General features: G+C 49.6%; 1 protein-coding gene across 2 annotated transcripts in view; it reads right to left on the bottom strand.

The window, feature by feature from the left end:
* Positions 1 to 6,534: 6,534 nt before the first annotated feature.
* Positions 6,535 to 17,081, bottom strand: part of VSTM2L (V-set and transmembrane domain containing 2 like) — an 86,768-nt gene continuing 76,221 nt past the window's right edge. Inside the window, exons 4-5 of one of the 2 annotated variants that reach the window (XM_083447683.1) lie at positions 8,949 to 9,234; positions 6,535 to 8,062 (exon numbers count right to left, since the gene is read on the bottom strand). In XM_083447683.1, coding sequence (XP_083303809.1) covers positions 8,055 to 8,062; positions 8,949 to 9,234 — 294 coding nt within the window. In that variant the 3' untranslated portion in view covers positions 6,535 to 8,054. Of the gene's footprint in view, positions 9,235 to 17,081 lie in introns of both variants that reach the window. The other variant, XM_083447682.1, reaches the window with a different exon arrangement.

Below are 17,081 nucleotides of genomic sequence, written 5' to 3'. Positions count from 1 at the left end.
GACAATGACCATCCAACCTCTGCTAAAAAATTTCCAAGGAAGGAGTGTCCACAATCTCCCGAGGGAGACTGTTCCACTGTCCAAAAGCTCTTACTGTCAGAAAGTTCTTCCTAATGTTAAGTCAGAATTTCTTTTCTTGAAGTCACTGGTTCAAGTCCTGCCCTCCAGAGCAGGAGAAAACAAGCTTGCTCCATCTTCCATGGGACAGCCTTTGAGATATATGATGATGATGATTTTGTCATTTATACCCCACTCATCTTGCTGGGTTTCCCCAGCCACTCTGGTTGGCTTACAACACATATAAAACCACAGCAAAGCATCAACCATAAATATCTTCCCAATACAGGACTGCCTTCAGATGGCTCTCATATCTCCTCTCAGCTTCCTCTTTTCCAGGCTAAACAAACCCAGCTCCTTCAACCATTCCTCATCAGGCTTGGTTTCCAGACCAGTGATTGTCTTGGTTGGCCTCCTCTGCACACCTTCCAGCTTGTCAACATCCTTCTTAAATTGTGGTGCCCAGAATTGGACACAGTATTCCAGATGTGGTCGGACCAAGGCAGAATAGAGCAGGACTATGACTTCTTCCCATGATCTGGACTCTAGACTTCTGTTGGTGCAGCCTAGAATAGCATTAGCTTTTTCTCCTGCTGCATCACACTGTTGACTCATGTTCAGCTTGTAGTCTACCAAGACCCCTAGATCCTTTTCACATGTACTGCTAGTAAGCCAGGGGTCCCCCATCCTATCTTTGTGCATCTGGTTCTTCCTGCCTAAGTGCAGAACCTGACATTTCTGCCTGTTGAAATGCATTCCTTTAGTTTAGGCCCATTTTCCAATCTGTTAAATCCCAGTTGTGTCTTCTACAGCATTGCTACCCTTCCCAATTTGGTGTCATCTGCAAATTTCATAAGAATCCCCTCAATGCCTTAATCCAAGTTGTTTCTAAAGATGTTGAGCAACATCGGGCCCAGGACAGAACTCTGCGGCCCAGGACAGAACTCCCACTTGCCACGTTTTCCCCAGGAAAACAAGGAATGGTTAGTGAGCACTGTTTGGGTTATTTCCCCAGAGACTCACAAAAATACATTTCCAGTTCTGTCTGCCCCCAGCAATGAATTTTCTTAAGATTTTGTCTGGTTCGGTTTGTGTTGCCGCTTCCTCAGTGCTGTCAACCGTGTGCTGCTGAACTCCCCTCATAGAGCATTTCTTGGCATCTGGAAAAGAATAATGGAAACATAGAACTGCAGAGTTGGAATGGACCCCACGAGTCATCTAGTCCACCCCCTGCAATGCGGGAATCTCAGCTAAATAATCCCTGACAGGTGGCCATGCAACCTCTGCTTAAGAACCTCCAAGGAAGGGAGTCCGTTCCACTGTCAAACAGCTCTTACCATCTGCTTTCTCGGAAGTTGAACCCATTGCTCCTGGTCCGAACCTCTGGAGCAGCAGAAAACAAGCTTCCATGTTGTGGATGGATGGATGGACAAGCTAGAAAGTACAAACTGCCCTTTGATTTCCTGATGAAGGACGGTGATGGTGTAATAGTTTTGGACTATGACCTGGGAGTAAAGGTAAAGGGACCGACTCTGGGGTTGTGGCGCTCATCTTGCTTTATTGGCCGAGGGAGCCGGAGTACAGCTTCCGGGTCATGTGGCCAGCATGACTAAGCTGCTTCTGGCGAACCAGAGCAGCGCATGGAAACACCGTTTACCTTCCAGCCACAGTGGTACCTATTTATCTACTTGCACTTTGACATGCTTTCGAACTGCTAGGTTGGCCGCATCAAGCAGTTGGTCCCTTACCTTTCCCGCCCCGACCTGGCCACAGTGATCCATGCGACGGTCATCTCCAGGCTTGACTACTGTAATTCGCTCTACGCAGGGCTGCCCTTGAAGCTGTCCCAGAAACTCCAGCGGGTGCAGAATGCTGCAGCGAGGCTCCTCACGGGGTCTCTGCCATGGGAGCATATTCACCCAGTGCTTTTCCAGCTTCACTGGCTTCCGGTGGAGTACAGGGTCAGATTTAAGGTGCTGCTTTTGACCTTTAAAGCCCTTCACGGCCTAGGACCCTCGTACCTACGGGACCGCCTCTCCTGGTATGCCCCACGGAGAGCCTCAGGGTCCATAAATAACAACATCCTAGTGGTCCCAGGCCCTAAGGAAGTTAGATTGGCTTCAACCAGAGCCAGGGCCTTTTCAACACTGGCCCCGGCCTGGTGGAACTCTCTGCCTCATGAGACCAGGGCCCTGCAGGATCTGATTTCTTTCCGCAGGGCCTGTAAGACAGAGTTGTTCCGCCTGGCCTTTGGCTTGGAGCCAATTTGATTCCCTCCCTCCCTCTCTTTCTTTTTTCTTTTCCTTCTCCTCCTGCGATGAGGCTACATTTTAATATTTTAATGTTTCAATATTTTAATGTTGTATTTTTTAATGTTGTTTTTAAGTTGTAATCATTTAACTTGTTTTTATTATTGCTTGTAAGCCGCTCTGAGCCTGGCCTTGGCTGGGGAGGGCGGGGTATAAATAAAAATTATTATTATTATTATTATTATTATTATTATTATTATTATTATTACTATTATTATTATTACCAAACAGAAGCGGGAGCAGCCCCAGGTTCAGAGAGTGAAGGTGAATAAAGAATGGATAGTACTTAAAGAGTATTAAAAAAATTATTGTGATAACAAAAATCTCCTGGCAGACCTCGAATGATTCTTGTAATCTATAGGTGATAAATAACAGAACAAAAAACAACAAGAAGGCAGTGTGTGTAAAATAACAAAATGAGAAACAGTACAATGAGAATAATCAGAAGTTTATTTTATGTATTCTATGTTTCATTCTTTTCTTTTGTTTTAATGTATAATATGTGTATGTATTTTGTATATATTGTATTATTGTGTACTGTTGTGTATGTTAATGTTGATTGTTTAATAAAGATTTTGAAAAGAGAGAGAGGGAGCAAGATTCCCATCCTCTACCGAACAGAAGCGGGAGCAGCCCCATGTTCAGAGATGCCGCGTGTGGGTGAGAGAGGTCAGCAAAGAGTGCTGTGCATTGTCCGTGCCATGTGCCAGCGGTGTGCAATGCTTCTGCATGCGCAGGCTCTTCTCCGTCCGGTTTCCCCCTCCTTGGTCCAGGCAGGGCTGCTGCACCTTGACAGCTGCAAGGGCAGGCAGAAATCAAGCGCTCCCCCAGCACAGAGATGTGGTGAAGTGGGAGGGGGCTTGGCAAAGTTCCTTGCTAGCCCGAGGCTCTGCTTTTATTTGCACCTCCTCACTGGCCAGGCTCCTGTGTCTGGAATGCATCATGGAATTGCTTATTTATTTCTCTTCATTTGGAGGCGGCGGGGGGGGGGGGGTCCCATCAGCCTTGGGCAAACCTCAGCCGGCCCCCACCTTCCACTCTTCCGCCTCTTGCTGGGTGAGACGTAAGTTTGCTTGACAGGAGGCATAAGAAGGGCAGACAAAGCGAGAAATCACCGTCCGGGGAAGATAGACAAGCGAGGCCTGGGGACGGTTGCGGAGAGGCTGTGTATTTCTTTCCTGACAAGACCGTCAGGGCTACTTATGGAGCTGAGCACAAGTTCACACACACACCCTTCTCTCTCTGCGTAATGGGGTGATTGTGGGGCAGAGGAGAAGGAAGAGAGATGGTCCTGTTCCACAAGGTCTGAGCCTCTGCCTTTCTTTGGGACATCTGGGGAGATGAAAAAGGATCTGGAGACAAAGTCTCCATCATCATCATCTTATACAGTGGTGCCTCGCAAGACGAAAAGAATCCGTTCCGCGAGTCTCTTCGTCTTGCGGTTTTTTCGTCTTGCGAAGCAAGCCCATTAGCGGATTAGCGCTATTAGCGCTATTAGCAGTTTAAGGGCTATTAACGGCTTTTTAAGGCTTAAGGGATTAGCGGATTAGCTGCTAAAAGGCTATTAGTAGCTTAGCGCTTTAGAAAAAGGGGTTGGGGAGTGGAAAAAACCCCTCAAAAATCGCAAGACATTTTCGTCTTGCGAAGCAAGCCCATAGGGAAATTCGTCTTGTGAAGCACCTCTGAAAACGGAAAACCCTTTCGTCTTGCGAGGCATTCGTCTTGCGGGGCACCACTGTATTATTATTATTATTATTATTATTATTATTATTATTATTATTAATAATAATGAATTAATTTAAATTGGAGCGTATGAGGTGTGGGGACATGTTGTGCTCCTTCTGGGGTCCTTTGTCCACCTTTGGTCCCCACCCTGCACTCAGGTCTCACCTGTGGCTCCTAGAAGCTGTCAGCATACGACAGCAAACACACCCCAGGAATGGCTTTGCCTGGCTGGCGAAACCGGGTGAGGAGATCCGATGGGTCTCAAACTATCTGGGAGCTAAGAACTTCCCCTGCATGCAAAGACAGGCTCCGGCAGATGGGCGAGGCCAATAGTGGGCCCAACTGTCAGGAAGGTGGGTTCTACCTGAGCTATAGAGGGAGGTAAGGGACACCTGGGAAGGTAGCTAATCCAGGAGAAGGAATACTCTGATCCTAAACTTCCCCTGCCTTTGTGGCGATACTTGTGGGAAAGACTTTGGGAGTAAACCCTGAGGGAAAGTCCATACCCTCAGCCTTGTGGGACATCTTTGGGAGAAGAAAAAGCCAAGGTGTAAACCCTACACAGGGACGCGGGTGGCACTGTGGGTTAAACCACAGAGCCTAGGACTTGCCGACCAGAAGGTCGGCGGTTCGAATCCCCGTGACAGGGTGAGCTCCCGTTGCTCGGTCCCTGCTCCTGCCAACCTAGCAGTTTGAAAGCATGTCAAAGTGCAAGTAGATAAATAGGTACCACTCCGGCGGGAAGGTGGTGCCTCCTGGCAGCTCCTGCAGCCAAAAGTAATTCAGAAGCATTGCTACGTCCAACTGTGGAGGCAGCGCATAGTCATAATGGCCAGTCGCCGCTGATAGCCCTTTCCTCCATGAATTGCTACAATCCTCTTTTTAAGTTATCCACAGTGCAGACCCACCAACTGTCCTGTTTTAAGTGGGACATCCTAGATCACAGCAGCCAATCCCGTCTTCTGTTTTTGGTTTGGCTCTCTGGCGTGAGCAACAGACCAAAAGATGAGTGTTACGTTGTGGGTGAACATATCAGATGACACAGCGATTCTTCAAACAGCTTTTGTTTATTCACAGGCCAGAACAGAACTGAACTGAAGGGTTCAGTCAGCCTGCTTATATAGAGCTCCAGTACAATGTAACTGTAACGATTTTCTAAAACTATCCAATCACTGAATGTCACTTTCGATCCCTTATTTGCATAACTATCTACAGTATCCCTCTGCTGGCCCAGGGTGAGAACTTCAGTACATAACAATGATCACTCTGGCGATCGTCATCATCATCAGTATGCCAAAACGCCTTCCGGTTCAGGGCTCTGGCATGACTCTGTTGATCACCGACAGAGGCACAGAGGCTTGCCTTACTCTGCACTTAACCCAAAGCTGTAATGGAGAAGCAGGATCCTTGGGGTGTTAATTCTGCAAGTCCCTCCATTCCATGCTCAGGTTGTGTGTGTGTGTGTGTGTGTGTATAAAATTATAAATCCTAAAGTCGCCGCAGTCTCCACTGAGCTGCATTCCCACACCCCTGGAGTCTCCCGGCCTCAGCAATTTCTGTGATTGGTGTCAGAAATAGGCTTGTGTTTCCTGGATAAGGAAATGTGAACCCTTCCATCCCCAACTCAGTTTGTACATACGCATAAAGAAAACCGCAAATCCTAAATGCACCGCAGTCTCCGCTGACCTTCATTCCAAGGAAACTGAACCCTGGGTAAAAGCTGGAGCTGCTGGAAAGCCTTGCCACTTGGAGATTAGCAAGCACACGACAATATACCGTCTTTTTCGCTCTATAAGACGCACCAGACCACAAGGCGCACCTAGTTTTGGGAGGAGGAAAACAAGAAAAAAAATATTCTGAATCTCAGAAGCCAGATCAGCAAGAGGGATCGTTGCGCAGTGAAAGCAGCAATCCCTCTTGCTGTTCTGGCTTCTGGGATAGCTGTGCAGCCTGCATTCGCTCCATAAGACGCACACACATTTCCCCTTACTTTTTAGGAGAGAAAAAGTGAGTCTTATAGAGCAAAAAATATGGTATTTGCCTCCTTCCCCAAACCACCCACAGATAATATAATAATAATAATTTATTATTTATACCCCGCCCATCTGGCTGGGTTTCCCCAGCCACTCTGGGCGGCTTCCAAAAGAATATTAAAATACTGTGATACATCAAACATTAAAAGCTTCCCTAAACAGGGCTGCCTTCAGATGTCTTCTAAAAGTCTGGTAGTTGTTGTTCTCTTTGACATCTGGTGGGAGGGCGTTCCACAGGGAGGGCGCCACTACCGAGAAGGCCCTCTGCCTGGTTCCCTGTAACTTGACCCACCCCAGTCATGCCTGACGGGCTCCCAGGCTCCCGGTCATTGCCTTCAACTTCTTTTCCATGACACTTCAGAGTGTGCCCCAGGCGCGTTTGATATGAATGAAGACTCGGAGATGGCAAGCCCATTTAAAGAACTTTATTCGCTTCAGCTGGTTACAGACTGGTTTGTGTGGTGCAGGTAAGGGCAGGGCATTGTGGGAAAGCTGCTTGCCTCCCCTCTTAGTGCAGCATAGGGGGCTCCTACCCTGGGCCTGGAGTCACAGAGCTGTAAGGAAGGGGTCGTTACTCGTAGCCAGCTAGGCTGGCCCTCTGCCCAGAGGCAGCAGCAGCAGCAGCAGCAGCAGCAGCAGGAAACTGTATTCTTGATGAGACACATATTGACCTCCCTTGGCTGGCTACCTTTCCCTGCACCAGTCTTGCCGGCTTCTGCAAACAACCTCCCCCGAGACATAGCAAATAGAAATATATACAAGAAGAATAGGACTGGGGAGGGGAGGTGAAAGGGGCTTGTGGAACCGGGTGGTTTGGGCGTCTGGTTTTGAAACCCAGAAAATTGGCATTTCTTGTGCAATCTGCATATTATGCTCTCGTTTTGGGGGACCAGAATTGTTTCAGTCAGGAGCCTTGGCATCCCCAGACCCCGCTCTAAGGATTGATTTTGCAGGGCATTGGACTAGATGCTCTTTTGGGTCCCTGCAATTCTGTGTGCCCATGAGTTTTTGCCAAAGCTAGGGTGGCAGCCACCTGTGGGCATCCACTCCCACAGGGGTGGGGTCACATTCCCCCCCAGAAAGTATCCACCCAGGTGGGTCTATATTCCCAGGTTGCCCATAAATTTGACTCTACTGGTTCTCCGGCGTGGCCTCCACATCCAACTAAGGTCTGCTTCTTAAGATATTTCTTGTTCTCACTTCCAGCAACTGAGATACAAAGACCTCGCTACAGTTGTGTCCGTGCCCCTTCTCCAGGGAGTACATAAAAAAGAGGATTCCAACCTGATCCCAAACTTTTCCCAAATTTAAAAAAAAAAAAAATCATAAGAAGCAGTGCTGAGAATTTAATCCGCCACCCACCATTTGTGTGCTCAATAGCCAGTGATTGACAGCTCTTCGACCTGAGCTGCACATCAACTTTTCCAGCTGGCAAATTGTCACCATATTATTGTGCTCTAGTACCAGATTGCAGCATCGCTCTAGAATAGTATCTGGGACATAGATTGGAGTGGAGCGTTTAAAAAAGAACACAGCAATGCATGAAATCACTGTGCAAATTTGGGTGTCGTAAGAGACAACCAGTTTTATAATGGTGGCCTCCCATGTTGTTGTTTTTTGAAGAAGAAGAGTTTGGATATGATATCCCACTTTATCACTACCAGAAGGAGTCTCAAAGCGGCTCACAATCTCCTTTCCCTTCCTCCCCCACAACAAACACTCTGTGAGGTGAGTGGGGCTGAGAGACTTCAGAGAAGTGTGACTAGCCCAAGGTCACCCAGCAGCTGCATGTGGAGGAGCGGAGACACGAACCCGGTTCCCCAGATTATGAATCTACCGCTCTTAACGGCTAGCACCCCCAAGAATGCATCCTGCTGGTTCTCCACACAGCTACAAAGAGGTGCCACTTGGAAAACTCACGGGGGCTGGGTCAGTGTCCTGGGAATGCAGGAGGGAGAAACAGTCAGTTATATTTACAATATACAGTCATCAACTTCATAGTTACACAGTTTGATACTAGTGAATTAAAACGGATGGTCTAAACGGCATCCCTCGGGCGTCTCATTTTACAAAGCAAGGCGGAGCATCTCCGGGGGGTTCACAAATGGCATAAGAAGCTAGCAATGCAAAGGTGAGGAGGGTCAGGCCCAGGTGTGGCTTAGAGTGTCCCCAGAGCTGGGGGAAGGTCCAGCTTTGAATTAAACCTCCTCACAGCAAGGCAGGTGGCCTCAGGCCCATGTTCGGACACCCTAAATACTTCCAAAAAGACAATCAGAGAAGACAGTCCTGCTTGGACGCCCGTAAAGGTGCCAGGGGGCATCCACAGCTGTGTTCCTTGGGGAAGATGCCCTCTCCTACCCATGTGGACATAGGCAGTCAGCAGGACAGTGTAACCCGGCCAACTGGGCTCCCTCCGTTTAAATCCACCCTGGAGCAGCTCCGTGTCGTCTCCGGAGTCCCGGAAGCAGCCCATTGTCCATTCAAGGGGAGAAATTCATAGTTAGAAAGGAATGTTAAAAATACATATCTATATGACCGAGTGGAAGGGGTGCTGACAATGAGGTTCATGCGGACGGGGTGACTCTAGTTTGTGGCATTCGTTTTACATCGGTTCCTCAGCAACCTGGCCCAAATACGGACTGGCCACTAGGATGTCATGTTCCCACCACCCAGTGGGATGGGGCAGGTGTGTGTGTGTGTGGAAGAGTGGGGGGTGGAGGAGGGAGAAACCCCATTTAGGCCATTCAGTAACACAACTCGGGACGCAACCCAGTCTAGAGGGCACAGGACGCATCGTCCACGGAGCGTTTCTTGAGCTCCTTGCCTGGCTTGTGGTGCTGGTGGTGTGGGTGGGAGCCGCTCAGTTTGCTGTGGTCAGAGAGCTGCAAGCCCAGCAGCTGGGTGTCTTGCAGGTGCCCGGTGGGGGAGCTGTGGCGGTGGGGCTCGGTGGTCTCCTCTGGTTCCACCCGCAGGTAGGCCTTCACTTTGTGGTGGCGGGCTTTGCTGTCGCTGAAGTCGATGACGCGACACTCGTAGGTGCCTTCGTCCGTCGGTTTGACCCGAGAGAGCCGCAGCTTGTGGGAGATGTTACTGCCGACCACTTTCACGACCTGGAGGAGGTTGCAGGGCAAGGGAGAGAGAGCACAGGATTGAAGCCACTGCAGATATTCAGGTCCCGACACAAAACTATTCCCAGACTCATCCCTACCCAGCAACCATTTTTATTCACAACAGTGACAATACCTGCAAAAGTCATGTCGGGTTGTATCCAACAAACATCTCCTCAGAGTAGACCCAATGAAATTAATAAACCTCACTTCATTAATTCCAATGGGTCTACTATGAGTTGCACTAGTATTGCACACAACACAGACTTTAATTGGCTCCAAAAGTCAAGAGGAGACCTTGTTGATGTTTCTATATGCAGAAAAGGCTTTTGACAATAAAGAATGGCATTTCCTTTTTGGAAACTCTTAAAGCCTTTGATTCCAGATTTGCAACAGACAATGGATTTAAGCCATTTATTCAGATTCAAAAGAAGGAATTCACACTAATGGGAGTTTATCAAAAAAGGTTAATGTGGCAAAAGGCAAAAGGAAAGGGTGTCTGTTTAATATTTCTCTTAATTTTAAGCAAGTAAAATAAGAGTAAATAGTGTATAACTGGGGTAAAAATCGAAAAGTAAATAAATACGTCTGGCCAGTGTCACTGTGACACTAACTAAACCAGGGCAATCCTTTACTGAAATGGAATTAGTAATAACTGAATATGGTCCCTTAGCTGGAAGGGAAAAACTGAAAAATGTTAAATCAATGTAACTGCTAATTGAGTCGAAATAAAAGAAAAGATAGACTATAGTTGGTGGGTGAGAGCCAGTAAGATATGTGGGAATAAAAACAAGATGTCAGAAAATATTTGGAATTATTTATGTGTTTCTAGACAATGTACTGCCCCACAACGGGGAAAGTTACATTTTTCTTTCCTAGGCAGGATTTCTATAATAAAAATTGTATTGTTGCTGACTAAATTTTCTTTTTCAGCCTTTGACAATAAAAACATCCAACCAGCAAATAACAAAATGGCAATGATTATTCTTAAAGTTTATTTGGAAGAATGGAAAGAAAGAAAGGTTTAATGGCAATATTTTATATGTGGATGGGAAGAACAGGGGAGAGGTATCAGCACCACACTTAGAGCTGAGCTGCAGCATAAAAGCAAGTTGTGCAAATACAGCCAGTTGCACCAGGTCTGCAATATGGCAGGAAACGAAAGGGTGAAGCAGCCCCCATCATGGATGGAGGGGCCCCTTCTGCTCAAGAATGTAGTTTGTGTAGCTGATTTGGGCTGAAATAAAACCAGGAGACTGAACGTCATGTGCGCATATGAACACAGGCAGCTGCCCCACACCAGCGAGTCAGATCACTGCTCCTTCTAGCTCACCATGGTCTACTCTGACTGGCAGGGTCTCTTCAGGATTGCAGCTGGAAGACATTCCCAGCCTCACCTGGAGATGCCAGCAGGGATGGAACCTTCTGCATGCAGAGCAGACGCCCGACTTCTTTCCTCTAAAGAAAACAGCACACCACGGCAAGATAGTGCCATCACAACTTGCGCTACTTTAACCATGTGTGCTTGAAGGTCGGCTGGTTGAAATGACGCAACTTAAACCCAAGCGAGGTGTAGAGCAGGGGTCAGCAAACTTTTTCATCAGGGGGCCAGTCTACTGTCCCTCAGACCTTGTGGGGGGCCGGGCTATATTTTGAAAAATATAAATACCCTGCAAGCCGGTCCCGCAGCTGCCTCTGGACCTGGAGGAGGAACGCATTCTGCACGCGCTCAGGAGCGCGTCTCAGTGCCACCCGCTCACTGGTGTTGTTGATGAGCAGCAGCTGCTCCATCAGCCCATCCCTGCAGAGCTCCCAGGTGGCATGCACCACGTGCTGCGGCCCGTCGTCTGAGGCCAGGTTGGCGGCAGGCGGCACGCAGCTCATGCTCCACCGCCGAGCCAGGCGCGGGGCCAGCAGGCGCACCAAGCTCTGGCTGACAAACTGTGACACACCTGTCACGATGCCCATGGCACGGCCCAGACCCGCTGCCCACCCACCGGCCTCTCCATCCATGGTCGTGCTGGGTTTACCTCAGTGTGCGGGCAGCGGGGCTTTGGATTGGCCACAGGAACTTCTTGCAGGCAATCTGAAGCTGTGCCAGCAACGCTGCCCAGAAGCCGTGCCAGCGTCATGAAAGTCAGTCCCTATGTGGCCAGGCGTCCACAGCTCGTGGGGACTGACTGAGCGGGTGGCAGGGTCCACGGGCCAGATTTATGAGGTTGGCGGGCTGCATTCGGCCCCCGGATCTTAGTTTGCCTACCCCTGGTGTAGAGCTTCAAAGCTCATTTTGTACTTGCCAAAGGAAAGAGCTTTTAAGCTCTCTGCATTGCTGGTGTGTTCGTGGGGCGGGAGGCAAGTCCTGCTCAGTGTGCCGGCTCTGGGATGCTCGCACAAAATCTGGCAGGGCAACCGGGTTGCTGCAAGATCTCATGTGAGCATGCCTAGCCAGCCAGGACCTGCGCACTGAGCAGGCCTTGCCCAGCAAACAAGACGCAGAGCTTAAAACCTCTTTTTGCAGCAGGCCGGTCAGTGCAAAAGAAGAGCTCTCTGCCTTGCTGGCTGGGAAAGACACACTCTGCGCATGGGCTCTGGGAGCATGGGGCTTTCTCCTTCTCCCCTACACTCAACCAGTAGCCATGGGGTGGCTCCAAGGATTCGGGCATATGCAATTTTCGTGTATGCGTAGAATCCTTGGAGCCAAACCTTACATAAGATTCGAACATGATATAAGGTAAAGGGACCGCTGACGGTTAAGTCCAGTCGCGAACGACTCTGGGGTTGCGGCGCTCATCTCACTTTACTGGCCAGGGGAGCTGGCGTTTGTCCGCAGACAGCTTCCAGGTCATGTGGCCAGCATGACTAAGCCGCTTCTGGTGAACCAGAGCAGCGCACGGAAACACCGTTTACCTTCCCGCCGGAGTGGTACCTATTTATCTACTTGCACTTTGACATGCTTTCGAACTGCTAGGTTGGCAGGAGCAGGGACCGAGCAACGGGAGCTCACCCTGTTGCGGGGATTCGAACCTCCGATCTTCTGATCGGCAAGTTCTAGGCTCTGTGGTTTAGACCACAGTGCCATCCTCTATAAGGCTCTGGAGGGCGTGGTTTTCTTTATGGAAGAAAAATATTTTCCCCTTTGTTTTTCTATTTCGCACTTCATAATTTTAGCCATTCCCTCCTTGTTGCAATTCGTGATTTTTCAGGTTTCTTCCATTTGCTTGTTTGCTTAAAGCCATGCTGGTTTAATTGATTTTAAGCCACCTCGAGCGGTCCGAGGCACAGAGGTTATAAATAATAAGCCAGAAAAATGCTAATCACAGACATTCAGCTAAAGCAAGCCGTGGGCAGGACTCAGCAAACCAGCCCAAGGATTTCTGCTTGCACTGGACTAGATGACTTCCCTCTCTGCCGTTCTCTGCTCTCCAGCAGTCTCTTCCCAAATGGTATTGGGGCCCCCACCCCATGACTCCACCCCGGGGCCCTTCATCCCACGCCCCCCTCCATCACCAGAAGATGAGATCCAGCCCCCTCCAATGCGAGGCGCCCCGAGATCGATGTGGAATCGCGGGAGCTAATTAGCTTTCCTACCAAATTGATTCGCTCTCAGTATTTATCACCTAATGAAATTTAAGACTTACTCACTAGCCTGAGCTGCTGCTGCTGCTGCTGCTGTTATTGGGCTGGGTCAATAAATCAGATTTTATTACCCGCCCGGAGGCTGCTGGCTCTGCTCCCCTTAATCACGCGGGATGCTAAAGGCCGCCCACCCCCTCTCCGCACTGCCCTTGTCTCCATCACCTTTGTTAGCTAAAGATTTTATAGCATCTAGGTAATGGGATCAGGGTCACACAAAAACCCACCGTGTTTCTGATGGACTAAGGATGTGGAAAGAAGGAATGATGGGCTGGACTGATCTGAGCGCTGGGCAGATTTATTTGGAAAAGGCCTTTCTTGAAATCGGAGCGGTCAACAGGGGGTGGAGAGGAGAACGGCTTTTGCTTCTAATCCTGCACCTGGCCTCAGGCACCTTGGCACAACCTTCCTTGCAAGGGGTTGGACTAGATGACCCTGCGAGTCCCTTCCCAGGGTACCATTTGATGGCTCAATGCCTCAAGCATCTGTGCCGCGTCAGGAAGCATGTGCATCACAATGCGGTGACTTCCAAGCTGGATTGCCGCAATGTGCTCTACGTGGAGCCGGCCTTGAAGACGATGCAGAAACTTCAGCTGGTCCAAAATTCAGCGTCCTGATTACCGGCTCAGGTACACCTGGAGGACCAGAGGTTCCCTATCCTTGTGCTGTGCAAGGCCATAATATTTGGGAACATAATAATAATAATAATTTATTATTTATACCCCACCCATCTGGCTGGGTTTCCCCAGCCACTCTGGGCAGCTTCCAAAGTATTCAAATACAGTGATCTGTTAAACATTAAAAGCTTCCCTAAAGAGGGCTGCCTTCAGATGTCTTCTAAAAGTCTGGCTTTTTGCACCTCTCTGCCCTGGCTTTTTGACACTTTAAGCGTGAATTTTTAGGACCCACCTTGTTTTTATGGACCCACCTGCCCTGCCTGCTCTGACGGACGGCATGTCTGCAATCCTGACAACCAAGTGAGCGAGTCTCACAAGTCAACAGTTGTCATTCAGCAGCAAAAAAAGGCTAACGCAATTCTTGGCTGCATCTGCAGATGTGTAGGAAATAACTGTACTGCTCTATTCTGCCTTGGTCAGACCCCAGCGGGAGTCCTATGTCCAATTCTCGGCACCCCAGATCAAGAAGGGTGCTGACAAGCAGAAGGTGCAGAGAGGAGGGCGCCCAAGATGGTTGAGGGCTGGGGCTCTGTGGCCCCTGGAAGCACAACCCCTCAGCTGGCAGGGGCCGCTGTGCTCAGCCTGCTGCCCTTCTTGGCCTGCCTTTGCTCTGCAGCCCTCCTCTGTTCTGAGCACCAGGAGGGCCAGGAGGAGAGGTGAGAGCGAGCGAGAGCAAGGGAGAGGAGGGGCCGGGTCCCAGCTGCTTCCCTGCTTAGCCTCGGGAGGAAGGGAGTGACAAGGCCCATTGCTGGCTCTATAAATCAGATATATTGCCCATCCCCGAGGTCCCAGGAGCTGCTCTGCTATATAATCACCTCTAGAAGTTTAAGGCCATTTGTCTACTTGCCCCTGCCTTTGTGAGCAGACAGTTTTATGGCATTTTGGTAAGGGGATGATAACAGCACATGCAAAAGAAGGAGAGGGAGAGGGAGGGGGAGGGGGAGGGGGGGAGACGCCAAACTAGACACAGGGCTAAATGCATCACATTAAATGTCATGGCTGCAATAATGAGTATCTGGCACATGTGCACATGGGGTCAACATTTTCCTCCCCTGCTGCAGTCCAGACGAAAATCAAATATGCCCCTGCATGGCAGCTCTCAGTGGCAGCTTGCATTCTGGGGCTAACAGCTGCTGTGAGGTTGATTTTGGTTAGGGTGATGCAGGGAAGGGTTAACCCCTCCCTCCCTGCATGCCGCAGTCCCAGTTAAAGCAGGGTGGTGGTGTGGTCTGCTCAGATTGCTATATATAAGAATCTAAGGCTGTTGTCACGCTGCACTTCACAAGACCACCAGCAGGGGGCCACACTGGCTCCAGCATAAGGAATGGCAGGCAGGTGAGAAAGAAAGCAGCATGGATGGCAGGCAGCCAAGGCAAGCTGTGCTACCGGGGGTGGGGGTGGGGTGGGGTGGGGGAGGTGTTTCAAATAGCCAGCTGTTTTGGGACTACAATTCCCATCATCCCTGACCACTGGTCCTGTTAGCTAGGGATGATGGGAGTTGCAGTCCCAAAACAGCTGGAGGGCCAAGTTTGGCCACCACTAAAGCGGTTTAGCCAACTGATGTCTGAAGCATCTCCCCTTCCTTTAAAAGGGAGGGGCTTCACGTAGGGGGAGGGGCTTGAGGTGAGCTGGGGGTTGATCAGGTGGTTGACAAATGTGCAGGCAGAGTTGCTTTGCACAGCAAGCATGGGTGGAAGCTCCTAGTATGAACATACACACAAATGACCCCAACTGCAGTACAGCATCACATCTAGAAGTATGATGTGTTAGGTCTGTATAGTTAAAGCCATGGTTTTCCCAGTAGTGATGTATGGAAGTGAGAGCTGGACCATAAAGAAGGCTGATCGCCGAAGAATTGATGCTTTTGAATTATGGTGCTGGAGGAGACTCTTGAGAGTCCCATGGACTGCAAGAAGATCAAACGCATCCATTCTTAAGGAAATCAGCCCTGAGTGCTCACTGGAAGGACAGATCGTGAAGCTGAGGCTCCAAGACTTTGGCCACCTCATGAGAAGAGAAGACTCCCTGGAAAAGACCCTGGTGTTGGGAAAGATGGAGGGCACAAGAAGAAGGGGACGACAGAGGATGAGATGGTGGGACAGTGTTCTCGAAGCTACCAGTATGAGTTTGACCAAACTGCGGGAGGCAGTGGAAGACAGGAGGGCCTGGCGTGCTCTGGTCCAGGGGGTCATGTAGAGGCAGACATGACTAAACGACTAAACAACAGCCACCCCAATAGCCTTTGCTGGCTCTTGGGCAGGACTGCAGACCAGTGTAGACAAACGTTTTCTACTGGGTCAGAGGACTGCTCCATCTTGCTCAGTATTACCTACACAGACTGGCAGTGGCTGCCCAGGGTTTCAAATGGGGGACATTCCAGAACCTGGGACCTTCTGCATGCGAAGCCCTCCCGCATGTGATGGGGTTTGACCCCGGTTCAAATGCTTGTGTCTGCTGCAGCTTGGCCCTGCAAGGCAATGCGTCCTCAGGGCACAGAGCAAAACCTCTTGGGCAGCGTCTGCACGCTGCGTGCCAGTGAACTAAGGGGCAAAGCACCCCTTACACCCCGTTTTCTCCTTCCATTCCCTTCCCTTCCATCTTCCGGCTAGCTGAAGGACCGAAGGGTGGGCGGGGGAGAGGAATCAGGCCCCCGTGTTAACTCCATCATACGAGAACAAGGAGTCACTTAGAGAAATTAACAGCCGGCAAATTCGGAACCCATAAAAGGAAACGCAACTTTGCACAACTCGCAGCTCGGAAAGGGGGTTCCTCCAAGCCAGAGGATTATAAAAGGGCTGAGTAACTTTATGGCCCTTAATAATGTTTGCAGTTATTCCGGCTGGGAGGAAAAAGCAGAACGGAGTTTTATGCTCCATCACAGGGGTCAGGAAGGAATATTCTTGTTATTTTGATGGCACTGCGTGTGTGAGAGACTGTGTTCTTTGGGGTGCAGCGCCCATTCACAGGTGACGCAAAGGCTGGAAGCCTTTCCTTATTGCAGTTCAGGTGCAGCAAATCTAAAGGGCCTCCCAGGCTGATGAGGGGTTGCCTTTTGTAGTCTGCAACCCGTCACTGATGCAATCAGACTGCGTTCGTGGTGCATTTATACTGGGCCGTCCGCACCCGGTTCCACTTTGCTAGTTGCTCCCAGTGTTCCTGTGTTATTGCCTTCTGGGGGGTGGGAAGCCTTCTGCTACAGCAGAAGCAGAAGAAGGAAAGCACCCCCCCCCCCCAAGCAGAGAACATTTGTGGCACAATAAGTCACAGGATATTAATAGGAAACTTGGGGACGTGGAGACAGAGCAGATACAACCGTGACTGAAACAGAAGACTTATTTGTAGAGAAAAGCCTTTTCTCCCTCTCTCATAACACTCAAACTCATGGGGCTCCACTGAAGCCAAACATTAGGAGATTCAGAACAGATAGAAGAAAGCCCTTCTTCACGCACATCTGGAATTGAAGTGCGGGGAGAATTTCCGAAAGGTGGCTCTTTGTCCTGGATCTTAGGTAAGTCAGTCGAAAAATTGTGGGCATTCTCA

This window comes from Podarcis tiliguerta (assembly GCF_965153285.1).
Source record: "Podarcis tiliguerta genome assembly, chromosome: 6".
Taxonomy (NCBI): Eukaryota; Metazoa; Chordata; class Lepidosauria; order Squamata; family Lacertidae; genus Podarcis; species Podarcis tiliguerta.
The sequence above is the reverse complement of the archived record's forward strand: the minus strand, read 5'-3'. Positions and strand labels throughout refer to the sequence as shown.